Raw genomic sequence first — 21388 nt, forward strand, 5'->3', positions numbered from 1 at the left:
ACGCAGTAACACGGGATGTCATCACGTTTTCCCGCTTCACAAACACCAAGATCGTCTGAGGAGAAACGTCAACCGCGTTTTCAGTCGTAAAACGGACCAGATTTCACTCACATGTTGTTGAATTTAAACAAATCATCGCAGGTAAACGGTCGTAATGTTGTCATCTCGGCTGCTGCTGTGTGACCTTTCACCTCACGGGGGCAAAGAGACATCGGCTCACCGGAAGAAGAGCGGCGCCCCCTGCTGGATGGGATGAACTACACTGCGCATGTGAGGTGTGTATTTATATTTTTGTGGCCTGTATTTTTTTCCTTTCTTTTCCAGTTATTTTTTCTAGCGCACCAAATACTATGCATTTTTTAAATTACAGTTCAACTTCAATAATAATTAAATCAACATCTGCTGTTGAAATAATGAACAGCACCTTCTCACATTTTTTAAAAGTTTTCTTTCAATGTCATAAAATGAAAACTGAAAACAGAGGTTTCCATTAAAGCAGTGGTCCCCAAACTAAGACCCGCGGGCCGGATACGGCCCGCCCCCACATTTGGCCCGGCCCCCTGAACTATTATTATTACTATTTATTTTACTATTTATTATTACTAACTATTTCTATTTTCTGTTACAAACTGAACCCGGCCCCCCATCAGAGAAGGGAAAAGTTATGTGGCCCTCACAGGAAAAAGTTTGGGGACCCCTGCATTAAAGAATCATCTCTCTCGCTGGGATCAATGAAGTTTAATCTGAATTTTCGGATGTAATTTAATTATCCTGCCATTCACAAGAAAATGAAAACAGGTAAGAGGAAAGTCTGAAAAAATAAACATAATGTCGTGTATCACAGGTAGTCGTACATATTTTCTCCTTTCCCATTAATGATCTTGTAAACTTCCAGATTTGCCTTGTCCTTTATTGGTGTCCCGACCCCCAGGAACCCTGAGCTGGACATTTGTGGTCTTGACTGACAAACAACTGTTTGATGGATTGTCGTGACATTTGTTCCACACATTCAAACCCCCCTCAGGATGAATTGTAATCACTTTAACGATCCTCTGACCAAGAATTTTAATTTGTCAAATGGTTTTTGAGATGTTGGTTTTCTGGTCTGGTTTTTTCCTTGGCTTCTTTTAACCTCAATCCCTGCTGTGAATAGTTTTTGTAGGGACTCTGTGTTCCAGTGAAAACTTAGTCTAGCTGACACTCATTGAACAGGGAGACTCTGGGCCCTCAGGTGTCGGGGTCCCTTGGGAGGCCGTCTCTGTTTCATGGGGGTTTCTCATCTTTTTCCAGCTCCATGCAGAAGCTGTTGAGCAGCAGGTGAAAGGTCACTGTGACTGTTTGACTCCGCAGCAGCGAGACTGAACCAGGACTGAGGTGCAGACTTCATAAATCTTTATCACACATAAAATCACCGGCACATTTTCCTCTGTGGGATCAGGGTAAATATCCCTTGTGTGGAAACACCCAGTCTCAGCTCTTAGACAAAGCCTCCCTGAGGGAATTCAAGTAAACAGACACGGGTTCAGTTCATCAGGTGGTGGGGGGGTGTGGCCACCGTTTGCAGGTATGAAGGTTGTCGCTGACATCACCTGCTTCCAGAACAGAGCCAGACTTCGTGGAGCGAGGTTCATCTGTGACATGGCGTGTCTCCAGGTGTGGGGGTTCTTCAGCCTCGTCGTCCTCTCCGCCGCCCAGAGCACCACACTCAGGTAAAAGGCAGGTCCAGGTAGAACCGGGCACCAGGCCTTTTAAAGGGCCTTCAATTTCAAAACTGAGATATCCTATTTACAATGTTCAAATGTCAACCCATGTCTATATGGTTCATGCTTCATTAAAATAACATTTAATACAGATTTCACCCACATGTTGCTGAATTTAAGCAACTGATCGCAGGTTAATATACAGTGAAGTCTATTGGTTCTTAAGAACTTGTGAGGAGGAAACGTCCGTCTCCCTCAGACCTGCCTCTCCGCAGAGTGTGTGAGTTCAACCACATGACTTCATGTGTTTTTCCAGCCCTGGCCCTCGGCCCTCCTACCTGCTGCTGACCCCCAGATTCCTCCGTCCTGAAGTCCCTCCATCAGTGTCGGTCTCCATCCTCACCACCTCGCCGGTCGTTGTCTCTGCTCACATTGTTCATGGAAACCAGACCGTGGCCTCGGAGTCGATGACAGTCGAAGGAGGTAAATTATTTATTGTACTTGTATTCTCTGATTTAAATGCTCACAGTATAAAATAATTTAACCCACTGTCAATTATTTTCTCTGTTTACAGGTTCAACTAAGCTGCTGACTCTTCCACCTGTAAGTATGACATACACATATATAAACATCATTTTTTATTTTATTATATATTATTTTTTATACTTTTAAATATCTTAAAAAAAATATATAATATATTTTTTGTATTATAAATACATAACTCTATAATGATCTTTTTTCCCCACTGTGTTATTTATGGCTGTATTTATGGTTTCAAACCTGACAAAACAAGTTGTGATCTGGGGCCCCCTGGTGGCTTCTGTGGGAACTGACATGAAATCAGTGTTTATCTAAATCCCAGAGGGGTAATTCAGGATTTGCAGCAGCACAGGGCAGAAAAAAGTACAAGAATAAAAACTTTCAAGTAAATAAAATTAAAGTGAGAATACAAATTAAAAAAACGTAAAGTACTAAACAGCTGTTTCCTTCACTTTTCACCACCTGTCTCTGGTTTTATTTTCCTCTCTCAGTGGTGACAGGTTTCTTGCTAAATGAGCCCAGAACAATCAGAGACTGTTTTCACAGCTGGGAGGAGACGCTTTTCTTTGAAGTGTGAACTGATGCTTTTGAACAGAAACAGAGATAATCCAGTTAAAGTCGGGCAGATGTTGAGCAGCCTGTTATCTGCTCCACAGCTCACACCTCAGTCTGATGCCTGAGAAGTTTTAAATTCAGATTGGAACCAGCTCCTTCAGGTTTTTCACTTTCTCTGATTTGCATTTCTAAGAGAAGAAATCATCCTCGGCCCATTTTTCTTCACTGGCTTTTGCAGAATTTTTATCTCTTCAAAAGGTGTCGAGCGTCAGATTCATTTCCTGATTCAATTCCTCCATGTTGCGTCCCCGCAGATCCCCGACAGCGAGTCCAGCTACTGGCACCCCTACAGCCTGGAGGTCAAAGGTCACGTGGGTGGCATCCAAGTTTTCTCCAACTCAACAGAACTGCGCTTTCACCCCAAAGGCTTCTCCACCTTCATTCAAACAGACAAGCTGAATTACCTGCCGGGGCAGGTGGTGAAGATCAGAGCGGTGTCCATTCACCCCGACGGGAGGCCCTTCACCCGCCCGGTGGATCTCAGCATCACAGTGAGTCTGACGCCAGGACTAAGAGGTGTCCAGCACAGAATTTAGATATGTTGTTTTCTTTGTATTACGCTATCAATAACTCCAAATATTCCCGCTCTTACACATACGTAATATATTTAAGTAATATCACACGAGAGGGAGTGATGCTGCATATGAGCGCGGCTGTGATTCGGCTGTGATGTGGTCATAGGTACGAGGCCGCAGGCTGTTGTGTGATGCTTTTTTATACAACAGTTAGTTCCGACCAAGTAATGTGATTGGACAAGAGTCACTCCATGAGCGCTGATATAGAGTATAACAGCGCTGGGACTTTTAACCACATGTATCACTCCGCTTCCCAGGTGTTGTATTAACCGTTAATCAGCGTCACATTAAAGGTCGTTATCTGTCTTAGATTGAAACAAACTTTACAAAGATGAAAATATTTCCAGAAATAACGTGAATTAAACGATGTGTGGTCGTCAGAGGAGGGTGAAGGGAAGAAGCCTGGATACTGCAGCGCTCACCTGAGGTAACGTGTAGATGAAGCAGGTAGTTAGTGTGGACTGTCACACCTGCTTAGAAAGGAAAAGTTCACCTAAAGAATGTGAGAGACAGTTACCAGAGTGAATGGGACATTAATCTTTACAATATTCAACTTCTTAACAAACAAAATCTGTGGAAAAATATCCACCACAACAATCCATCATTCATGAGCCACAGGTCTGAATGAGAGTCATCATCATCATCATCATCATCATCATCATCAGCAGCAGCAGCAGCAGCAGCAGCAGCAGCAGCAGCTCTACATATGATGTTATGGCTGATGATGATGATGATTTTCATTATAGATTCATCTGCCAGTCTACTGCTCGTGGATAATCATTACTTCTTTCTGTGTGCGTGTCCTCCCTGATCCAGGACCCGAGGGGAAACGTGCTCAGACAGTGGCTGTCCGTGGACGGCGTCCTCGGGGTCGTGTCCAAAGAGTTCCAGCTGTCTGAAAACCCTCCTCTGGGTGAATGGACCATTGTCACTGGAGTCAATGTAAGGGCGTTGAGTTTTTATAAGGACTGTAGGATGAAACATGGATGAACTCTAACAAGGAGGAAGAGATACGCAGTGTATGTTGTAATCTTGTCAGTTTGTCCTGAGGGTGGCGCCAGAGCAAAGGTCATGTTGTTCCTTAAATCTAAAGGGTTCATCTTCTGTTTGTTTTACAGGGTGTTTCAAGTGGGAAGCATTTCAACGTGGCTCATTATGGTTTGTACATTGTTTCTGCCCCTATGTGGGCGTCTTCTTTCTGTTCTACAATTAAAGTTGAATTATTAAACACTCATATGTTTTCATTTGTTGTGTCTTTATTTTGTGTGTGTGGTTGCAGTGTTGCCAAAGTTTGAGGTTGTGATTGACGCCCCGGACGTCATTTATCATAAGGACAGTCTGCACGGCTCCGTCACAGCAAAGTGAGACCATTGTTTCATTCAGTCAAGTGTTGATACTTTTATTTACATGTTTGTTTAGTAATATTGATGATCTTGTTTGTGAGTGAGGCTTTATGATTATTTAAAATCATTGTGTTTTCATCCTCAGGTACCTGTACGGGAAACCTGTTCAGGGACGCATGAATATAACATTCCTTCATCACTTTCACGGCATTGTAGAGGTTTATAATGAAAAGAAAGAGGTAAGTAATTCTACTTAAAGGTTTAATTTGATTTGTCTGATGAACATATTGATTATTATTTGACTACAAGATATAATATGTGTGGTATCCAGAGCTAAAACAACAAGCATATCAAAATACTTTTGGACTGATGGTCACAGGAAGTAAGAGTTTTGATGATGTCACCTTTACATGTGGAAACTTGACGTGGAAATTTATCATAATGGTTTTTTTTTTACATTTTTTGACTAATTAAAAAATATAATTAATACATCAACAGATAATGAAAATGAAAGTTATAAAAATTTAAATGAAAAAGTATTATTTGATTTAGATCGATGGCACCGAAGAATTCACGTTTGATGTTCCCACCTACAACCCCAGGAATCAGAGAGCTCTAGAAATGGTCTTCTATGATGAATACATGAATGACGAGTTCCTGATGATTCAGGTTAATGTGACTGAACACCTGACAGGTAATCAGCCTTCCTGTACATTGTTGTTTTTAACACCAGAACATTATTCCTGGCAGTGTGGATAGAGCTTGGGAGCAACATTTAAGGTCTCGTCACACCCAAATTTAAAATGGCATTCAACATGAATTTGCTCCTTGGGGCAAAGTAAATGGGCACAATGCTTTTAAATGTCCAAGTGGAATATTTAAGCTATTAGCACCTTTTATTTAACCCTCTTGTTAAACTGCTCCAAAGCAGAGACGTGTTTTACAAACAGTTATTGTACAATGGCATAAATAAGTCTTGTGATAAACTGTGTGAACTTAATGTCCTGTTAGCTACTGAGCTAACTGATAGTTAGCAAGCTTGTTAGCTTAAAGAGCTTTTATCTCATCCTCAATAAAAATCTTAAATTATGTGTAATCCTGAGAAAAAATGCAAAGGGGGAATTGTGGCCAAGTAAGAAGAAAATAGAAACTAACAGATTAGCTAGCGTTTGCATGTTTTGGCTGGTTAGCCTGTTAGCAGTTAGCTTGCCAGGTAGAGTAGGCTATTCACCAACCACCCTCATTGCCAGTTTATAGTTCTGTTATGTTTTGCTCTCAGTTTCTGATTGATATTAATCAGATTTTACTGATGCTGTATATTATTGATCGTTGCTCATGCTTCTCATCTTTCAGGTCGCACATATTTCAGTACGACAAAGGTGTCTCTGGCAAAACACAAATATAAACTTTCCTTTGATGGTTATCCACAAATACTGAGACCCTCGTTAAACTTCACTGCCAGGGTAAGGAAAACAACATTGTATCTCAATGTATTTTTTCAATGTTTATCTATTTAAGATCATCAGGAGGATTAATTGTGATGCACTTCCTCCACTTTCTTTGCAAATTTACATCTTCAAAATGCAGTAAATCAATAGATTTTACACACTGCTCTATATTTTTAAATAAAGCATGTTGCCAATAGTTAAAAGTTAATAACCTCTTAATTCTGTAGCTGAAAATATGTACATACAACAATGAACCGCTGTCAATGGAGGATCAGCTAAAGATGGTTCACATGTCAGTGATGCAACGAAAGCAAAGTCCGTGGAGTTGGAAAATGGACGAGGTAGAAGAAATGATGCCTCGTTCATCACACGTGTCAGGCCCTTCGAGAACGCCTCCCCACCCAGAGGAGATGCCGCCGAAAGACATGGGGTTTCCTGTCCCTGCAGATGGAGTCATACCCCTCTTCATTCAAGTCATGAATGAAACTGAAACACTCACCATTGATGTAAGTAACAACATTACAGGCATGACAGTGTCACAGTTTAACTGATGTTTGGCATATAATTTCTTACAGGTAAAATACATTAAAGTCTTGTGCCGTAGTGGAATATTAAGATTAAAACAGTGATAATTTTATACAATTATTATTGTCACGGTTTGCCCTCACAGGACTGTTAATGTTGACTCTCAGTTTGAACTCTTTGGATTTTAACTCTTTATGTTTGGACATTTGTTCCTTTCCTGGTTTATTTTGTCATCACTTCCCTTGTGTGTCTCATGTTAGTTTTACTTCCTGTCTTTGTCCTGTTTCCCTCCAATGTGACTGTCTGCCCCGCTCTGATGTGTTTCACCTGTGTTCACTCACCCTTGTGTATTTAAGTCTCTGTCTTTGTGAGTTTGTCTGTTTTAGTTCCCTTGGAGGTTTTGCAGCGTCCTGCAGTGTCTGCATTTGAGTCCGGCCATCCTCAATCTGACAAATATTTAACGTGCATTTTGAGCACAATGCCTTGAGGGGATTCACTGAAATGTGAAGCAGTGTATCATCTGCATTGAATGGAAACAAATGATAGATTTCCAGAGCCAAATAAGGACAATCAGTTTTGATTGGGTCAAAATCAAACTGCGATTTTCAAGCCAGCAGGAGATGTTAAAGAAGATTTTCTATAAAACTATTTAGTACTAGCACAGAAAAGTGTTTTTCACATATTCGTCACATGTTTTCAGGCTTCTTTTGAGGACAGCCAAAGCACTCTTCAGCTCTACAGAAGCTACACATCCCCCAGTCACTCCTACCTGCAGGTTCAGAAACCCGCCAGACCTCCAGAGGTAAACACATGGACAAAAGTCATTAAACATATTTTGTCGTTGGTGAGATGATATATCACCATCCTCTCTTCCTTCAGGTTGGTTCACCACTCCTGCTGCACATTGAAGGGAATTTTCCAATAACCGAGATTCACTACATAGTAAGAAACTTATGATGATACTCAGCGAGCATGCTTCGATTATTTGTTTCTAATGTTTGTGTTTTTACACTGCATATGTTCAACATCTTGTGACACTTTGTCAACATAATCAACTAATAGTCAACTAATGTCATATTGATAAAGTTTATCATACAACTTTAGAAATGCAGAGTATGTCAGACCATTTTACACCTCAAATATTCTAATATATCAGATTTATGCACTTTGAATAACATTTTTCATGTGTTTTCTGTGTGTGAAGGTGAAGTCCAGAGGTCAGGTGGTTTCTGCTGGGAAAAGCTCAGGTGATCTAACGCTGGTCCCAGAAATCTCCTGGGCTCCTCTGGCCTGCGTCATCGTCTACTGTGTCCATCCTGATGGAGAGATCGTCAACGACGTGCTCCAGCTGCCCATCACCCAAACTTTACGAAACAAGGTACAAAGTAGTATTTTAAATGGGCCTGGCAGTGTGAGTCTGATGATTGTGAGTATGATGTCATCAAGGTGGAAAAAAACAGTGAACACAAAAAGCAGAGTTCTAGTTGGCTAATGCTAACTAGCATTACAAGAGCAGCATTGTTAATTTGCTCAAACTGAGTCAAGGAGAAGCTTGTGACATGTTTGGAAAAAGAGGAAGTTAATGGATCAGTTTGATCTCAGTCAACAGGCAGCTACAGAACAGGGGACGGACTGCCTCAATTAAATAACCACCTACACAAATAAAAACATATGTATTAAGATGTGTGAAACTAACCCCTACTTACTCTTTAAATACATTCATGATTTTGTGTGGTGACAAGGGGTTTTACAGTCTTATAGTCTTAATTGTCTTGAAGTTGAAGTTTCACCTCTGCAAACCAGTTTTCTGGAGGAAAATCAGATGGCTACTATACCTGATGCATCTGTGGTTGGCAGGTGTCTCTGAGCTGGAGCAATACTATGAGCAGACCAGCTGAAGAGGTCACACTGAGGGTCGCGGTGGAGGAGCCCGGCTCTCTGGTCGGGATCCTGGTGGTCGACAAGGCGACGCAGTGGACGGGATCACGCAACGACATCACCAAGGAGAGGGTGAGAACGACTGCTGACTCGCTGCTGAGGCACAGCTTTATTGTTTTAATTGATTGTGACTCTGATAATTGAATCCAACATCATCATATCGCCAAAGATGGTTCAGTACTTTGGTTTATGACCAAACACCTTCCAAACTGACCACGTCCCCATCAACCTCTGCTGTACTTTGTTTTGAGCTAATTAGCATTAGTATGCTAACCTGAAGATCATGATTCATAAACCTCTGGCTGAAGTTATGATGTATTTATTAACCTGTTATTGATCATTTTCTCACAAACACTGACGGTGAAGCAGCTGACTGAGTCTTCAATCTGAGCCTCAGTCATAGAGATGAATCTATGAGCCTTGACTCACGTGATTCTTGTCTTGTAAGGACCGTGGTCTGTTTGTTGGTCATATGACAGTGAACACCAGCAGCTTCTATAACTCCCCGGGGTCTTCTCCGGTTTAATATTTTCCAGCAGTAACACATCTCCAACTATATGTCCATCCCCCTCACATCCTTATTTTTCTGGTATAACCTCCCCTGCAGGTTCACCTACGAAACCCAATCTGCTGCCCCCCACCCCAGTATCAGTTCAGCGTGAATGAAAGCACCATGAACTGCTTCATCCCAGCTCGGTCGAACTGGTTTTAAACAATAAGTGCTCTTTTTGTGTCCCGCTTAGTGTTGTCGGTCTTTGTAGTCTGTGACAATAGGATGTTGCTTTCACAGGTGCTGGAGGAGATTAACGAGTACGTCGGTTCCGCGGCCGACGCCTACTCTGACATGTTGACAATGGGAGATCCATACTCTGTCTTCAAGGTTAGCTTTTGTTTGTTTTCACAGCAAAGTCTTGATTTAGAGTGTTACTTTAAAAGATAACAATAGATACCCTGTTTCCATCAGAACTGTATGTCAATTAATAAAATAGCTCAGTGTCTTCCTCCCCTTAAACCAGTCCTCCAATAAAATAATAAACAGGTGTGACCACCAGCTTTCCCAGTTTCTGAGTTATACATATGTTCCTTCTAATACATTATTGGAATAATGATAATAAATCTACTACTAACTACTAATAACTAGTGTTCATTGTGTTCTTAATTTATTTATTTACATTTTTTAGCAAAGTAAATACAACCTGTGGCTGCAGAAGCTGTTGAAGGTATTTGAAGTATCTGGAGTGAAGTGTGTTTCACGTCTTCCTTGTCTTTGTGCAGACATGTGATCTTGTGGTTCTGACTGATGCCTGTTTACACACGATGCAAAATCCGCTGAAGCCTGTATTTCGTAAGTTTTAATAATCAACATTATTCAAAAGCTTGCCTGCCTCTCACACTCAATGAAATATTACGACTAATGCGACTATGCAAATCTAATATAACTGACGCTCATCTTTTAAACAGCAGGGGAGGGAATATATGACATGGAGCAGACAGACGGTCCTCATGTACAGCAACAACAGGAGCCACGAGAGCGGTGGAAGTTTCCAGAGACCTGGATATGGCTGGATACCAACACAGGGTAAATCTCTTCTCAATGTTAGGGAGGAATTTTAAACATCTACATAGATTATAGAAGATGGACGTAGTGTCAAGTCACTTATATGGTACTTTAAACTGTTACCAGATGCACCTGTTTGTGTTCACAAGCCCAAAAATGTAACTTTAACGGTCTTCAACGCTTTTGATTGCAGTCATTAAAGTCATAACCCTAGTCTCCTCTGAAAGGTACCTCTTTAAACTTTGCAATCAAAAAGTCAAAAGGAGTATAAGAGATACTAAACCAAAGTTACAGAGACTCAAACATGATAGAAATGGCATAAAAAGGCAATATAAAGCATGTTATAGTACTTTTTGCGAGGAAAACAACTTTGGAGAAATTCTCTTGAAGAAATTCTGTGTCAGCAGCTGTTTCAGTGATGAACAAATACAATCAGGAGACTTGAGGCTTTCAAACAAAGTATAATCAGTCAAGGTTGTGTGAAGGTTAAGTCCTGCACAGACCAGAACACACAAGGAGAGCTACTAAGGCCAAAGAGTCCCATGAGTGCGACCAGACAAACTGCAAAATGCGTATGTATGCAGATGATACCCCTGTTTATTCTAATAAGATAACAAGCCAACAATGAGATTTACTGCAAAGAAAACTACAAAGAAACTTAATGATCACATCAACCTGCAGCCTGCATGAATCTCATGACTCACTGACACCAAACTTAATACCAAAACATGAGGTATATGACGTAGATGCTGCATCCTTTGGTTTTTAACTATTGTTTTATATTACAAATCATGTTTCTTGTCTTTATCGCAGTAATTCAGACACAGCAGAGATAACCCTGACTGTACCAGACACCATCACAACCTGGACTGCCACCGCCTTCGTCATGTCTGAGAACCTGGGTCTGGGCATCGTAGAGAGGCCAGCGCAGGTATTTATATCACTTCAGTGACTTCCCCTAAAAGACAGAATAATGCTCCTTATTTTATTACTTTGAAAATTTGAGTTATTTTCTTATTTCTATTCAGACTTGTATTACACAAGAGCACATAAAAGATTTATAAATACTTCATTCAGTTGTTAGTATTCAGGTTGTATATTGCCCTGTTAGTGTTTAAACCTGCTGAGGTCGTTTCCATGTGACGTCCCTGCAGCTCACAGTGTTCCAGGATTTCTTCCTGTCCTTGAATCTGCCGGCCTACATCATCCGAGGAGAGGAGCTGCTGCTGGAGATCATTCTGTTCAACTACCTCCCGCAGGACCTGGAGGTCAGTCTGCTGCTCCTCACACAGCTGGGCTGGATGACAGAGCAAACAAACACACTCACTTACACGTCCAATGACACGATACAAGTAAATTTCAAGTGTGTGGATGGAAACCTGGAAGAAGACTTAGCTAGGGCTGTGTCCAAAATCCCTCCTTATTTTCTACGTAGTGCACTAAATTTACCCTCCAACATTTAATTTGATTGTACAGATTGTGAGTGTGTAATTTATGATCTACATGATGCACTTAAAAATCACAATAAGTCTCAACAACTCTCCATGACATTTAGACTACGTTCTGTTAATGTGCTTGTATTTTATAGATGGAAAATTTGCTGTTGTGTGTGAATGATGATGAAAAATTATGATTCATAAATGTGACTGAGTGATTGAAGATTAATGAGAAGGCTTCCCAATACATACAGTTGATCTCAACAGTACACAAGGATACCATTATTAAACAGGTCCAAGTGACAAAGACAACACAAATAAAACTCCATAATAAAAAAGTAGAATTTATTATTATATTATATTTATAAAGTCCTGGTTATAATTTTATTTTAAATGTGGAAATCCAAAACTTTTCCCCTCAGACGACATTTCTTAAGTCTCCTCATTTAACGGACTGAGGGATCCTCGCCCACGCTCCAGCTCCATCAGAGTTATTCCCATGAATATTTTTACAGTGTTTGGCTACCCACGATTCCTCATTGCCGTTTCTCAGGGGACCACTTGAGATAGAGATGCTAGAAGATTAAATAAAAACAGGCTATAAAAGGGAAATAGGAAATAGTTGAAGATAAAAGTGAGCAGTCTTCGGGGATTTGTGACGTCATCATTTCTGACGGCGGTAGTCACGCCATGAGTCACAGAGGAATATCCCCCAGAGGAGTCGGGTCAGTCTGGTGGTGCTGAGGAAGGAACAATGGCTGAATATGTGGATCGATGTGAATGGATCTCTCCGTTTATTTAGTCTCTGTACCTAAAGAAAGAATAAAGACGGACTGTCCTCCTGACTGGACGTTGACTTGCCAAAGAGGCTACACACACCTGATGTTCATCCAGCTGTTTTAAAAGATGTATGTCCCTTTGACCATAAAGGGCAGAATGAAAGTGATGTTTGATCTGTTTACACTAACCGTGTGATATATGTCACTGTGTACCGACAGCAGGTGTTTGATTACAGGTGACTAAATCTGGTTCACAGGGTCAGTGAGGTTGTTTAGGCGTCAGGTTGCTGTAATCTAACGTAGCATCAGTGGTTTTAACGCCGTCTGCTGTTTCCTCTGAGGACGTGAGACAGACACGACCCAGGAACTCTTTCATCTTCAAATCCTCCAACACATAAAAGCTTCATAAAAGCTCACATCAGCCCCTCAGAGAGCTGTTGTTCTCATAATTACTTCTTTAATTTGATATTTGGTTACAACAACATGCTTCTTTTGTTTCCTCCCTCGCTCTCTGTACTCGGTGTAACGTGATCTGGGTGTCTTCTCCCGCTCTTTGTTGGCAGGTCATGGTGATTGTCGCAGAGAGTGGCGCCTTCGAGTTCGTCTTCCCGGACAACGAGGAGCTCTCCATGCCCAGTGTTCGTCGGGTGTCTGTGGGGAGAGAGAGCGGGACGTCCGTCCTGGTTCCCATCAGGCCGCTGGTCCTCGGAGAAATCCCCGTCTCTGTGAAGGCCGTGTCGTCTGCGGCGTCTGACTCGGTCCGAACGACGGTGCTCGTCAAGGTGCTGTGAGGGAATCACACAGTAACTGGGAGGTTTAGTTTATTTAGGTTTAATTAGTACTTCTGTAGTTATAACCTAATATATATCACAAATAAATCCCTTATTTATCTATTATTTTAGAAACACTTTACTTTAATCCTCATATTTGGCATTTATCAGCAGTATGTAAGTGTGGTTATTAACACCATAATACAGCTGAAGGAAAAGTTCAACAATCTGGGATACACACTTTTTTTTCTCTTTTTTTTCTTGAAGAAAAATATTATATAAATAATCAGAAGACAAAACAATAAACACAGATCAAACTTAACACAGTAAGTCACACTAAACAAACCGAATGATGAACACAAACACAACGTGACAAATTAAATAAGATATTAAAGGGTAAAATAAATAAATAAGAAACCAAAACAAACTAAGGCAAAATAATTCAGATTTTTTCTTTTTGGCTCGACACAACAGGATAAATGTTTATTTTCAAAGCTGCTGATGTGGATTCCTTGAATATCAGTCAATTTATAATGTTTAATAAATGTGTATTTATTGTGGAAGGATATATGATGAAGTTAAAAAGAACATTTAAATGAGAAAGGTTTGTTGAATTAGAAGAGGAAACACACTTCTTTGTTTTGTTGCTGAGCGTTAAATAGAGAAGATTGATACCACTCGTATGTCTTTATGCTAAATATGAAGCTAAGGCCAGAAGCGCGTTAGCTTAGCTTAGCATAGAGACTGGAAACCGAGGTAAACAGACTTGACTTTTATGTTTTATTTTGAAGGATTAAATGCTCCTTCATGGTTTCCTGTGCTTCTCAGGTCCATAAATCTGTTGTCATCAAACTAAACTGCTTCTCATGATCGTGTCGTCACATGACCCAAGTGTGGAACAGCGCTGACTCGATGTTGAGGAAGTTTTACAGGAACTGAAGATATGATCATATTCATAGTGACTTTCCTTCTCATACTGTTAAATTTTAAGGGTGAGCAGCAGGTTAAGAACCACTGGTTGTGTGTTTCACACTGATACGAGCAGAAGCTGCTTCCATTTCCATTAAAATATGATGCTTTTAACTGAAAGTGAGGCAGCCTGTGAAGTGAGAAGTCAGAGGTTCAGTGTCTCTCTCAACCAAACGTCATCGCCAGTGAGAGCTGAACCTGTCAGATTGTGTTTATCGGCGTGTCCGTCAAACTGCCGCAGCTCCAAAACAAACAGAGAGAAAATCTTCCACTGAAATCGAACCTCATCTGCTGCTCCACTGTAACCCAAGAAATCTTGATCTCGTTTTACAGCTCTGCCTTTCCCAGAAATATTACTCACCGTGGTTTGTTTGTGTGTTGTGCGTCCATTTCTCACGCCTGTGGATTCTGCAGGCCGAGGGACTCGAGCAGTCGTTCTCCACCTCGCTGCTGTTTGAGCTTTCTGCATCGCAGTCGAGCCTTTCCAGACGCGTCACGTTCACCTTCCCAGCAGATGTGGTGGAGGGCAGCGAGAGAGCCTCAGTGACGGCCGTCGGTATGTAAACACACCGAGGAAGAACCTTGAGTCACAACCTGGGAAAACAGATTCAGGCTCAGACGCCCTGAGGTCTCAGGCTGAGTCCTTTAAACAACAGAGCGAAAGAAAGCAACTGATTTCCAACTAACAACAGGACTAAAATATATCTCAAAAACACAACGTATGATCCAAAGTTCAACTTGTTTTTCCACTCAGCCATTAAACTACTGGCCCAAAAGTGTGCACACATGACTCTGATACTGTGACTGTTTAACATATATGTATATCACCAGCTAGCCCGACACTTTCCGATACCGAGTCACTGTGACGTCCAGGCTGCTCAGAGGACGTATTATAACCTCTTGTCTTGTAAACTGAAGCTCTTGGCAAGACTTGTTAGTAAACAGCTGTTAATGCTAACGTTAGCTATGTAGCAATAGCAAAACTTACACATAGCTAACAAATAGCTCCTTTAAATGTTTAGAAATAAGGTTTAAAATGCAAGTTTCTGTCCCATTTCTTTACTTTAGTCACAGAATACTGTAAAATGAATGTCCCCTCCTCCTCCTGTTAGTTAATTTTATTGTGGCTTAGCCTTAATTAAGAGTAGATGTAGATGAAAGATTATTTTGACAGCTCACTAGTTTGCAGAAATAAAGGAAACCACCATGTGAAAAATGGAAAAAGTGAAACCATATGTAATTAATAGATACAGACATAATCCACTCTTTGTTGTTGAAGATGGAATAAACTCAACACAAACCTGCAGTTTGTCACACATATGGACTCCAGCATGTTTGAAACAGCAGACACACACGTGTGCTGAACAACACGGGTTATAATAACCAGAGGTAGTTTCTTCATGTTTTAGGGCGATGAAAACACGAAACACACGTGTTCAAACAGCGAGCTGCGCGGCGGTACTTTTCCATGTAACAAGGTGCAGACGTGCAACATGAAAACACATGTGCAACTCCACATGCAGCAGCAGGCTGAGCTCACACTTTTCCCGTGTTGAACATGGAAGACATTTATTGAGGATTTCGTGATGTCAAAGGTTAATTGTCGTGTCAGGAGCGATGAGGAGGAACCCTGTGATGAAGCAGCTGGTCGTTGATGTGATCGGTGGAAAGATGACTTCACACTCTGTGAGGTTTCTTAGATACAGTTGGCCTTGTGAGACAAAGTTTACAGCTGACACATCCAATCAGATGAGAGCAGCCAGCTGATCGACACGAGAAGCCGGAGGAGAAACAGCAGCTCTGTTCAATACACACTGATGTGAAATAAGCTCTGATACCTACATTAGTTATTGTGCACTGCAGCTTTAAGACCTGGATATCCAGGGTTGAGTGCGCATAGATAAATGAATAAACACTTACATTAAACAAACATTTAAATAAACATTTGCCTGGTGCTGATGGGTTGACCGACTTCATCGGTTTAGTCTGGCTCAATTACCTGTAGACATTGCTCTTCTCACCGTGTCCTAATTTCTCTGGTTTCCATGGCGACGAAGGCGACATCCTCGGCCCGTCCATCAGCGGCCTGGACTCTCTGATCCAGATGCCTCATGGCTGCGGCGAACAGAACATGATCAACTTCGCGCCAAACGTCTACGTGCTGCAGTACCTGAGCGCTACGGGACAGACGAGCCAGGACGCCACGGACAGAGCCGAGGACTTCATGATGAAAGGTAGATTAGGACGTGGATTATGTCAAGGTAACGTACTCTTGAGTCATAACCAGCTCTGAGAAGAGCAGAAGAGGTTGTGTTCACATCCACCAAACCTCAGAAAGGTACTGGATACAGAAAAATCCATGAAATAAATACTGAGATTCACAGCTTCCCTTAATATCAAAAAACGTATTGATTATTGCCACTTATAGGTGTCGGAAAATAGTAAATATTTGTATTAGTATTAGGTTGTGCTTGTCGAACTGAATCTAAAAATGTGTGTACCATGTGTAAGTGTTCAGATGAGATGTTACGTTGTAAAAACGCGCTTGCTGTTTGCCAAGGTGCAATTCTTGGTATTTCCACAAGGTGGCGTCAAAGCAAGAAATTTACAAATGTAAAAACTTAATTTCTAACATTGATGTCCAGGTTCAAGGAGCTGTGAACACACCAGTAGGTTATTTTTGTTTTAATTGCATTTATAAAAACATTAAGTGCTAAAACCTGCAGTTCCTCTAATGGCCACTAGAGTCTGGCTCCAACAGTGAGTCAGTCCCCATAGACTCCCATGTTAAAATGTCTCTCGGGCTAATTTCACCTGTTTATAAAACTCACCTGTTTACATTTTATTAAGACTAAAGTTATGGAGGATTGAGGGCGTGGCCTCTTTGAGTGACAGGTGGGTGAGCGTATGTAAATCTCAGCTCCACACTCGCTCCTCCTCTTTGTCCATTTTTGGATTAGCTGGGAGTTAGGGGGCGGAGTCAGACACTGCCAAGATGGTGACGGTGGAGCAGCTCACTCTGAGCTTCAGAAACCTGTGGTTGACGTCAGACTGTGATTTAAACAAGTTTCTTTAGAATTGTGTATTTCTACTTTTAACGACACAGATAAACGAGTCACTCGACTAATATAAAAACAAGCTGTTTGATTCGACATAATTCACAACTTGATTTACTGAGACAGTTTTTGTTTCTCCTGAGTAAAATAATCATAATTTGATGTGACTTCCTGACATCCAGTATATCCTGTTCTTCCTCAGGTTACGAGCGACAGCTGTCCTATCAGAGAGCGGACGGCTCCTTCAGCGCGTTCGGAGACCAGGACTCATCCGGAAGCACCTGGTGTGTTATAAAGTAGTTCACGCATGTAGCTTGAAATGTGGACAGCTCGCAGCTTTTCACAAACACTGATGAGAGAAACTCCGTCTCCGCAGGCTGACGGCGTTCGTGCTGAGGTGTTTCCTGCAGGCGCGGCCGTTCATCGGCATCGACGCCAACGTGCTGCACAAAGCCGCGGCGTGGTTAGGATTCCAGCAGGGGGCTGATGGGAGGTTCGAGGAGCCCGGCCGGGTCATCCACACCGAGCTCCAAGGAGGCCAGGACGGCCCCGTCTCCCTGACAGCCTACGTCCTCATCGCCCTGCTGGAGGACACTGACGTCAGGGTGAGAGTCGATGCGTCCGTCAGTCTGTTTGTACAGCGCCGCTCAGTGATTCACGGACCGACAAGCTGATGAGAAGATAATAAACTGTTCTAGATACATTTAGATAGAAGTTATTTCTATATTTTCGTTGTCAACAAATCTTATGAAACGTTCCTCACCCTGTGGCTCCGCCTCAAGACTCACATACAGCTTCACTCAGACAGGAGGAAGTAGTGCATTTGTTAGGGACTATTTTTAGCGGCGGATTGATCCACATTTGATTCTGAGGTGAGTATTTGGTATTTATCTTTTCTCTGCCAAAGACAAACAGTTAGTCTTACACTCTCTGACCACATGTAACAAAAAGGCCAACTGTCTGTTAACCCCACAGGGATCAATAAAGTTTGATCTTAATGAGCAGTCTGTAACAACATGGAGTGGACAAACTAATGTGTCCACAGATGTGTTTAAACACAACCTCCTAACCAGACCGACGTCATCACGCCGCGTCTTTATGGTCTGATCTCATTAATGCCTTTGAAGTGATGAGCTGAAGTGACGTGTCAACGCGCTGCTGCCCCGTTCTCTGTCTGTCAGGCTCAGTACGGCAGCCAGGTGTCGGCAGCCCTGCTGTTCCTGGAGACTCGTCTGGCTCTGGGCGTCTCCAGTAACTACAGCCTCAGCCTGCTCGTCTACGCCCTGGCTCTGTCCGGCAGCTCCAGCGCCGACACGGCTCTCAGTGAGCTGATTGGACGAGCTGAGATGAGAGGTACGGTAACAGCTGATGTGTGTTTAAAGGAATAGTTTTACAATTTGGGAACTGCCCTTATTTGCTGTCAATATCAACATCAGGTTTGTGCATTAAGCTTGGAGATGGAGCCAGGATGCAATTAGCGTAGCTTAGCATAAAGACTGGAAGCAAAGGGAAACAGCTAGCGACTTCATATTTTAAAGATGGCTGCATCTCTTCTGTCTGTCCTCTGTGATTTAGACGGCGTGCCGACGTGGTCCTCCCCAGACGCCGGCCTGTCGTCGTCGTGGCAGCCTCGCTCCGCAGACGTGGAGATGGCGTCCTACCTGCTGCTCGCTCAGTACAAACTGGGTCACGTGGCGGACGGTCTCGGCCTCATGAAGTGGCTCAGTCAGCAGAGGAACCACAGGGGAGGATTCGGAAGCACTCAGGTTCAGATCTTGAAATTCAATAACAGAATTAAATCAACACGGTCTCATAAAACATGATGATGTCAAAACAAATGATTTGCACATTTACACTAGTTTTAGTTTCAGTTGTTTGGTTTTTATCTCAGCTGATTCCAGTCAGTAAAACAAAAACAATGGAGTTTAGACAATTTCATATCATTAATACGATGTTTTAAATGTGTCAATATAATTTATTTTATTCATTATCGACAACATGAACACACACTGTAGTTTATTTTGTCCCACACACACACACACACACACACACACACACACACACACACACACACACACACACCCTCATGCTGCCCCACATACTTGAAAATAGTCCCTAATAAGCGCTCTATGGCACAAACTGCAGTGACCATGGGGAAAGAACGGTGAATCTTGGCATCGAAAATAAAACCTGAACAGAAAAATAAAACAGGCTTAAAAAAAAATACAATCTTACAATCTTATTATCTTATTAATTTTTGATCATTTTTGATCACCAACTGTACCAACTGCAGAGAGGTTCACCCCCTCATCACCTCCGTCTTACATGTGCATGTGCATCCTTGTGGCCGTTAGAACGTCGGATACAAACGTCAGAACAGAACGTGAACTTTATTTAAGGATTTAAGTTTGTGCAAAAGGAGAAATTCCCGTATTTGTCATTTCAGTTTCAGAACTGTGGTTGGTGTCACATCAGAGGGAGTTTGTGGCCGTCTGGGCATGTGGTGACTAAAGGATAATTAATCCCTCAGCACGCATGGACACAAACATGCATGACAGATGCTGCAGAGAAACAAAAACATCTAAATAATGTGTCAGAGGCTCCAGATACAGTGCAGGGAATAAAACAGCTTTTCTCAGGAAGACAAATTCCTCCATTTGTCCACAGATGCACAGACACATGTGAAACGGCAGAAACGCAGCTCCACTCTCTCACACACACACACACACACAGACAGACAGACAGATGTACACATCTGTAAACAGGAAATCAGCAGCAGGATATCAAAGCAGAACATGTCGGAGCAGATGTGTGAGGCTCCGTCTTCTTCTCGTCTCTCAGGACACCGTCGTGGCTCTGCAGGCTCTGTCCACGTTCGCCGCTCTCGGCGGGTCTCACGACTTCGACCTCACCGTCAGAGTGAACACTGACGCCTCGACCGCCGTCGCCTCCTTCCACATCCACGGGGGCAACCACCTGCTCCAGCAGCGTCAGCAGGTACACATTCAAACCTGAGCTGAAGCAACGTGCAGCAGCGTCTGGGAGCGAGACAGTGCAGCCGAAAGATTACAGCGTCTGGTTTGTGACCACCTTAAAAAGAGGTGAAGTCCATCACAGGTCATGTGCTCTCTAGTGTGTGAGGAGCTCGACCAAAACAAGATTTTTCCTTCTCAGGTTGTTTTACCCAAAGTTTAAGTCAGAAATATTCATTCTCATTTTTATCCCTTTAATCGTGTCGCGGCTGTTCCCCAGGTCTGCGAAAAATGCCCGATCTCGCAAGGTACAGGAAGGTGATAAGAGACTTCCTGGTTCCGCCTCTTTAACTAGATCGGCACCAAAGTTTAATGGGTTGTTCCCTGGCCCCTCCCCCATCCATCTACCAAGTTTGGAGCAAATCAGCTCTGGACTTTTTGTATAATCCTGAAGAATAAACTGAATGTAGATCCAACACAGTAAATAGAAGTAGGTCAGACCAACCATCACTGTCAGCTTTATTACCAGCTGCTAATAAAATGAAACTTTACAGGTTGAAGGTTCCTTTAAGGTTCAGACCAGATTCCACATTTTACAGACGACTGCTGAGTATTTTTTCTTAAATCTGGAGTTAAACGTTCGGACTGAACTGATGTGGAGGAAGGACACAATAATCCGGAGGCTGCACTTTGTCTCATGTTGTTCCAGATCCAACCGGAGGAGGAGCTGCACCTGGAGGCGACTGCAGAGGGTCGCGGACTCGCTCTGGTTCAGGTACCGCGACAGAAATCTGTTCACTTTAATGGAAGCTGCTGTTTCTCAGTGGTACAGAAGGAGTTTCTTACCACTGAATTTAAATCCTTAGAGTTTAAGAAAACACAACAAAGGTGAAATAAAAAAGAAGATTTAAAGGGTCTCGGACATAATTCATCCTGCCAATGTTTTTCTAAAATCTGTTTTTTTAATCTGTCCCAAAAATGTTCGTTTCGTCGAGTGTTTTCCTTTATTCAGATGATTCTGTCTTTTTTATTGAAACAACCATTTGCAGGAAATCAGAATCATTCATGACTAAATGTTAGAAAATGTCAGAACAGAAGGACTGAGCTGCTCGGTGTTTGATCCTTCACTTGTCCATCAGTCTCAGTCTGACACCCCACCCCCCT

The 21388-nt window shown here is 42.2% G+C and overlaps 1 protein-coding gene across 1 annotated transcript in view; it reads left to right on the forward strand.

The window, feature by feature from the left end:
- The first annotated feature begins 1521 nt into the window (after positions 1-1521).
- Positions 1522-21388, forward strand: part of cd109 (CD109 molecule) — a 22126-nt gene continuing 2259 nt past the window's right edge. Inside the window, exons 1-29 of the mRNA XM_087170422.1 lie at positions 1522-1709; positions 2017-2183; positions 2275-2303; positions 3110-3346; positions 4247-4372; positions 4549-4588; positions 4710-4791; positions 4919-5012; positions 5326-5467; positions 6127-6236; positions 6449-6727; positions 7447-7548; positions 7626-7688; positions 7951-8124; positions 8604-8756; positions 9475-9564; positions 9960-10029; positions 10146-10263; positions 11056-11173; positions 11397-11510; positions 13021-13239; positions 14611-14752; positions 16254-16430; positions 17455-17536; positions 17629-17857; positions 18434-18605; positions 18828-19018; positions 20094-20249; positions 20934-20999. Of these exons, the coding sequence (XP_087026548.1) occupies positions 1567-1709; positions 2017-2183; positions 2275-2303; positions 3110-3346; positions 4247-4372; positions 4549-4588; positions 4710-4791; positions 4919-5012; positions 5326-5467; positions 6127-6236; positions 6449-6727; positions 7447-7548; positions 7626-7688; positions 7951-8124; positions 8604-8756; positions 9475-9564; positions 9960-10029; positions 10146-10263; positions 11056-11173; positions 11397-11510; positions 13021-13239; positions 14611-14752; positions 16254-16430; positions 17455-17536; positions 17629-17857; positions 18434-18605; positions 18828-19018; positions 20094-20249; positions 20934-20999 (3885 nt within the window). The 5' untranslated portion in view covers positions 1522-1566. The remainder of the gene's footprint in view (positions 1710-2016; positions 2184-2274; positions 2304-3109; positions 3347-4246; positions 4373-4548; positions 4589-4709; positions 4792-4918; positions 5013-5325; positions 5468-6126; positions 6237-6448; positions 6728-7446; positions 7549-7625; positions 7689-7950; positions 8125-8603; positions 8757-9474; positions 9565-9959; positions 10030-10145; positions 10264-11055; positions 11174-11396; positions 11511-13020; positions 13240-14610; positions 14753-16253; positions 16431-17454; positions 17537-17628; positions 17858-18433; positions 18606-18827; positions 19019-20093; positions 20250-20933; positions 21000-21388) is intronic.

This window comes from Seriola lalandi, unplaced genomic scaffold (assembly GCF_002814215.2).
Source record: "Seriola lalandi dorsalis isolate HSWRI2012SDOR001 ecotype SW California unplaced genomic scaffold, Sedor1 jcf7180002054947, whole genome shotgun sequence".
NCBI classification, from domain to species: Eukaryota; Metazoa; Chordata; class Actinopteri; order Carangiformes; family Carangidae; genus Seriola; species Seriola lalandi.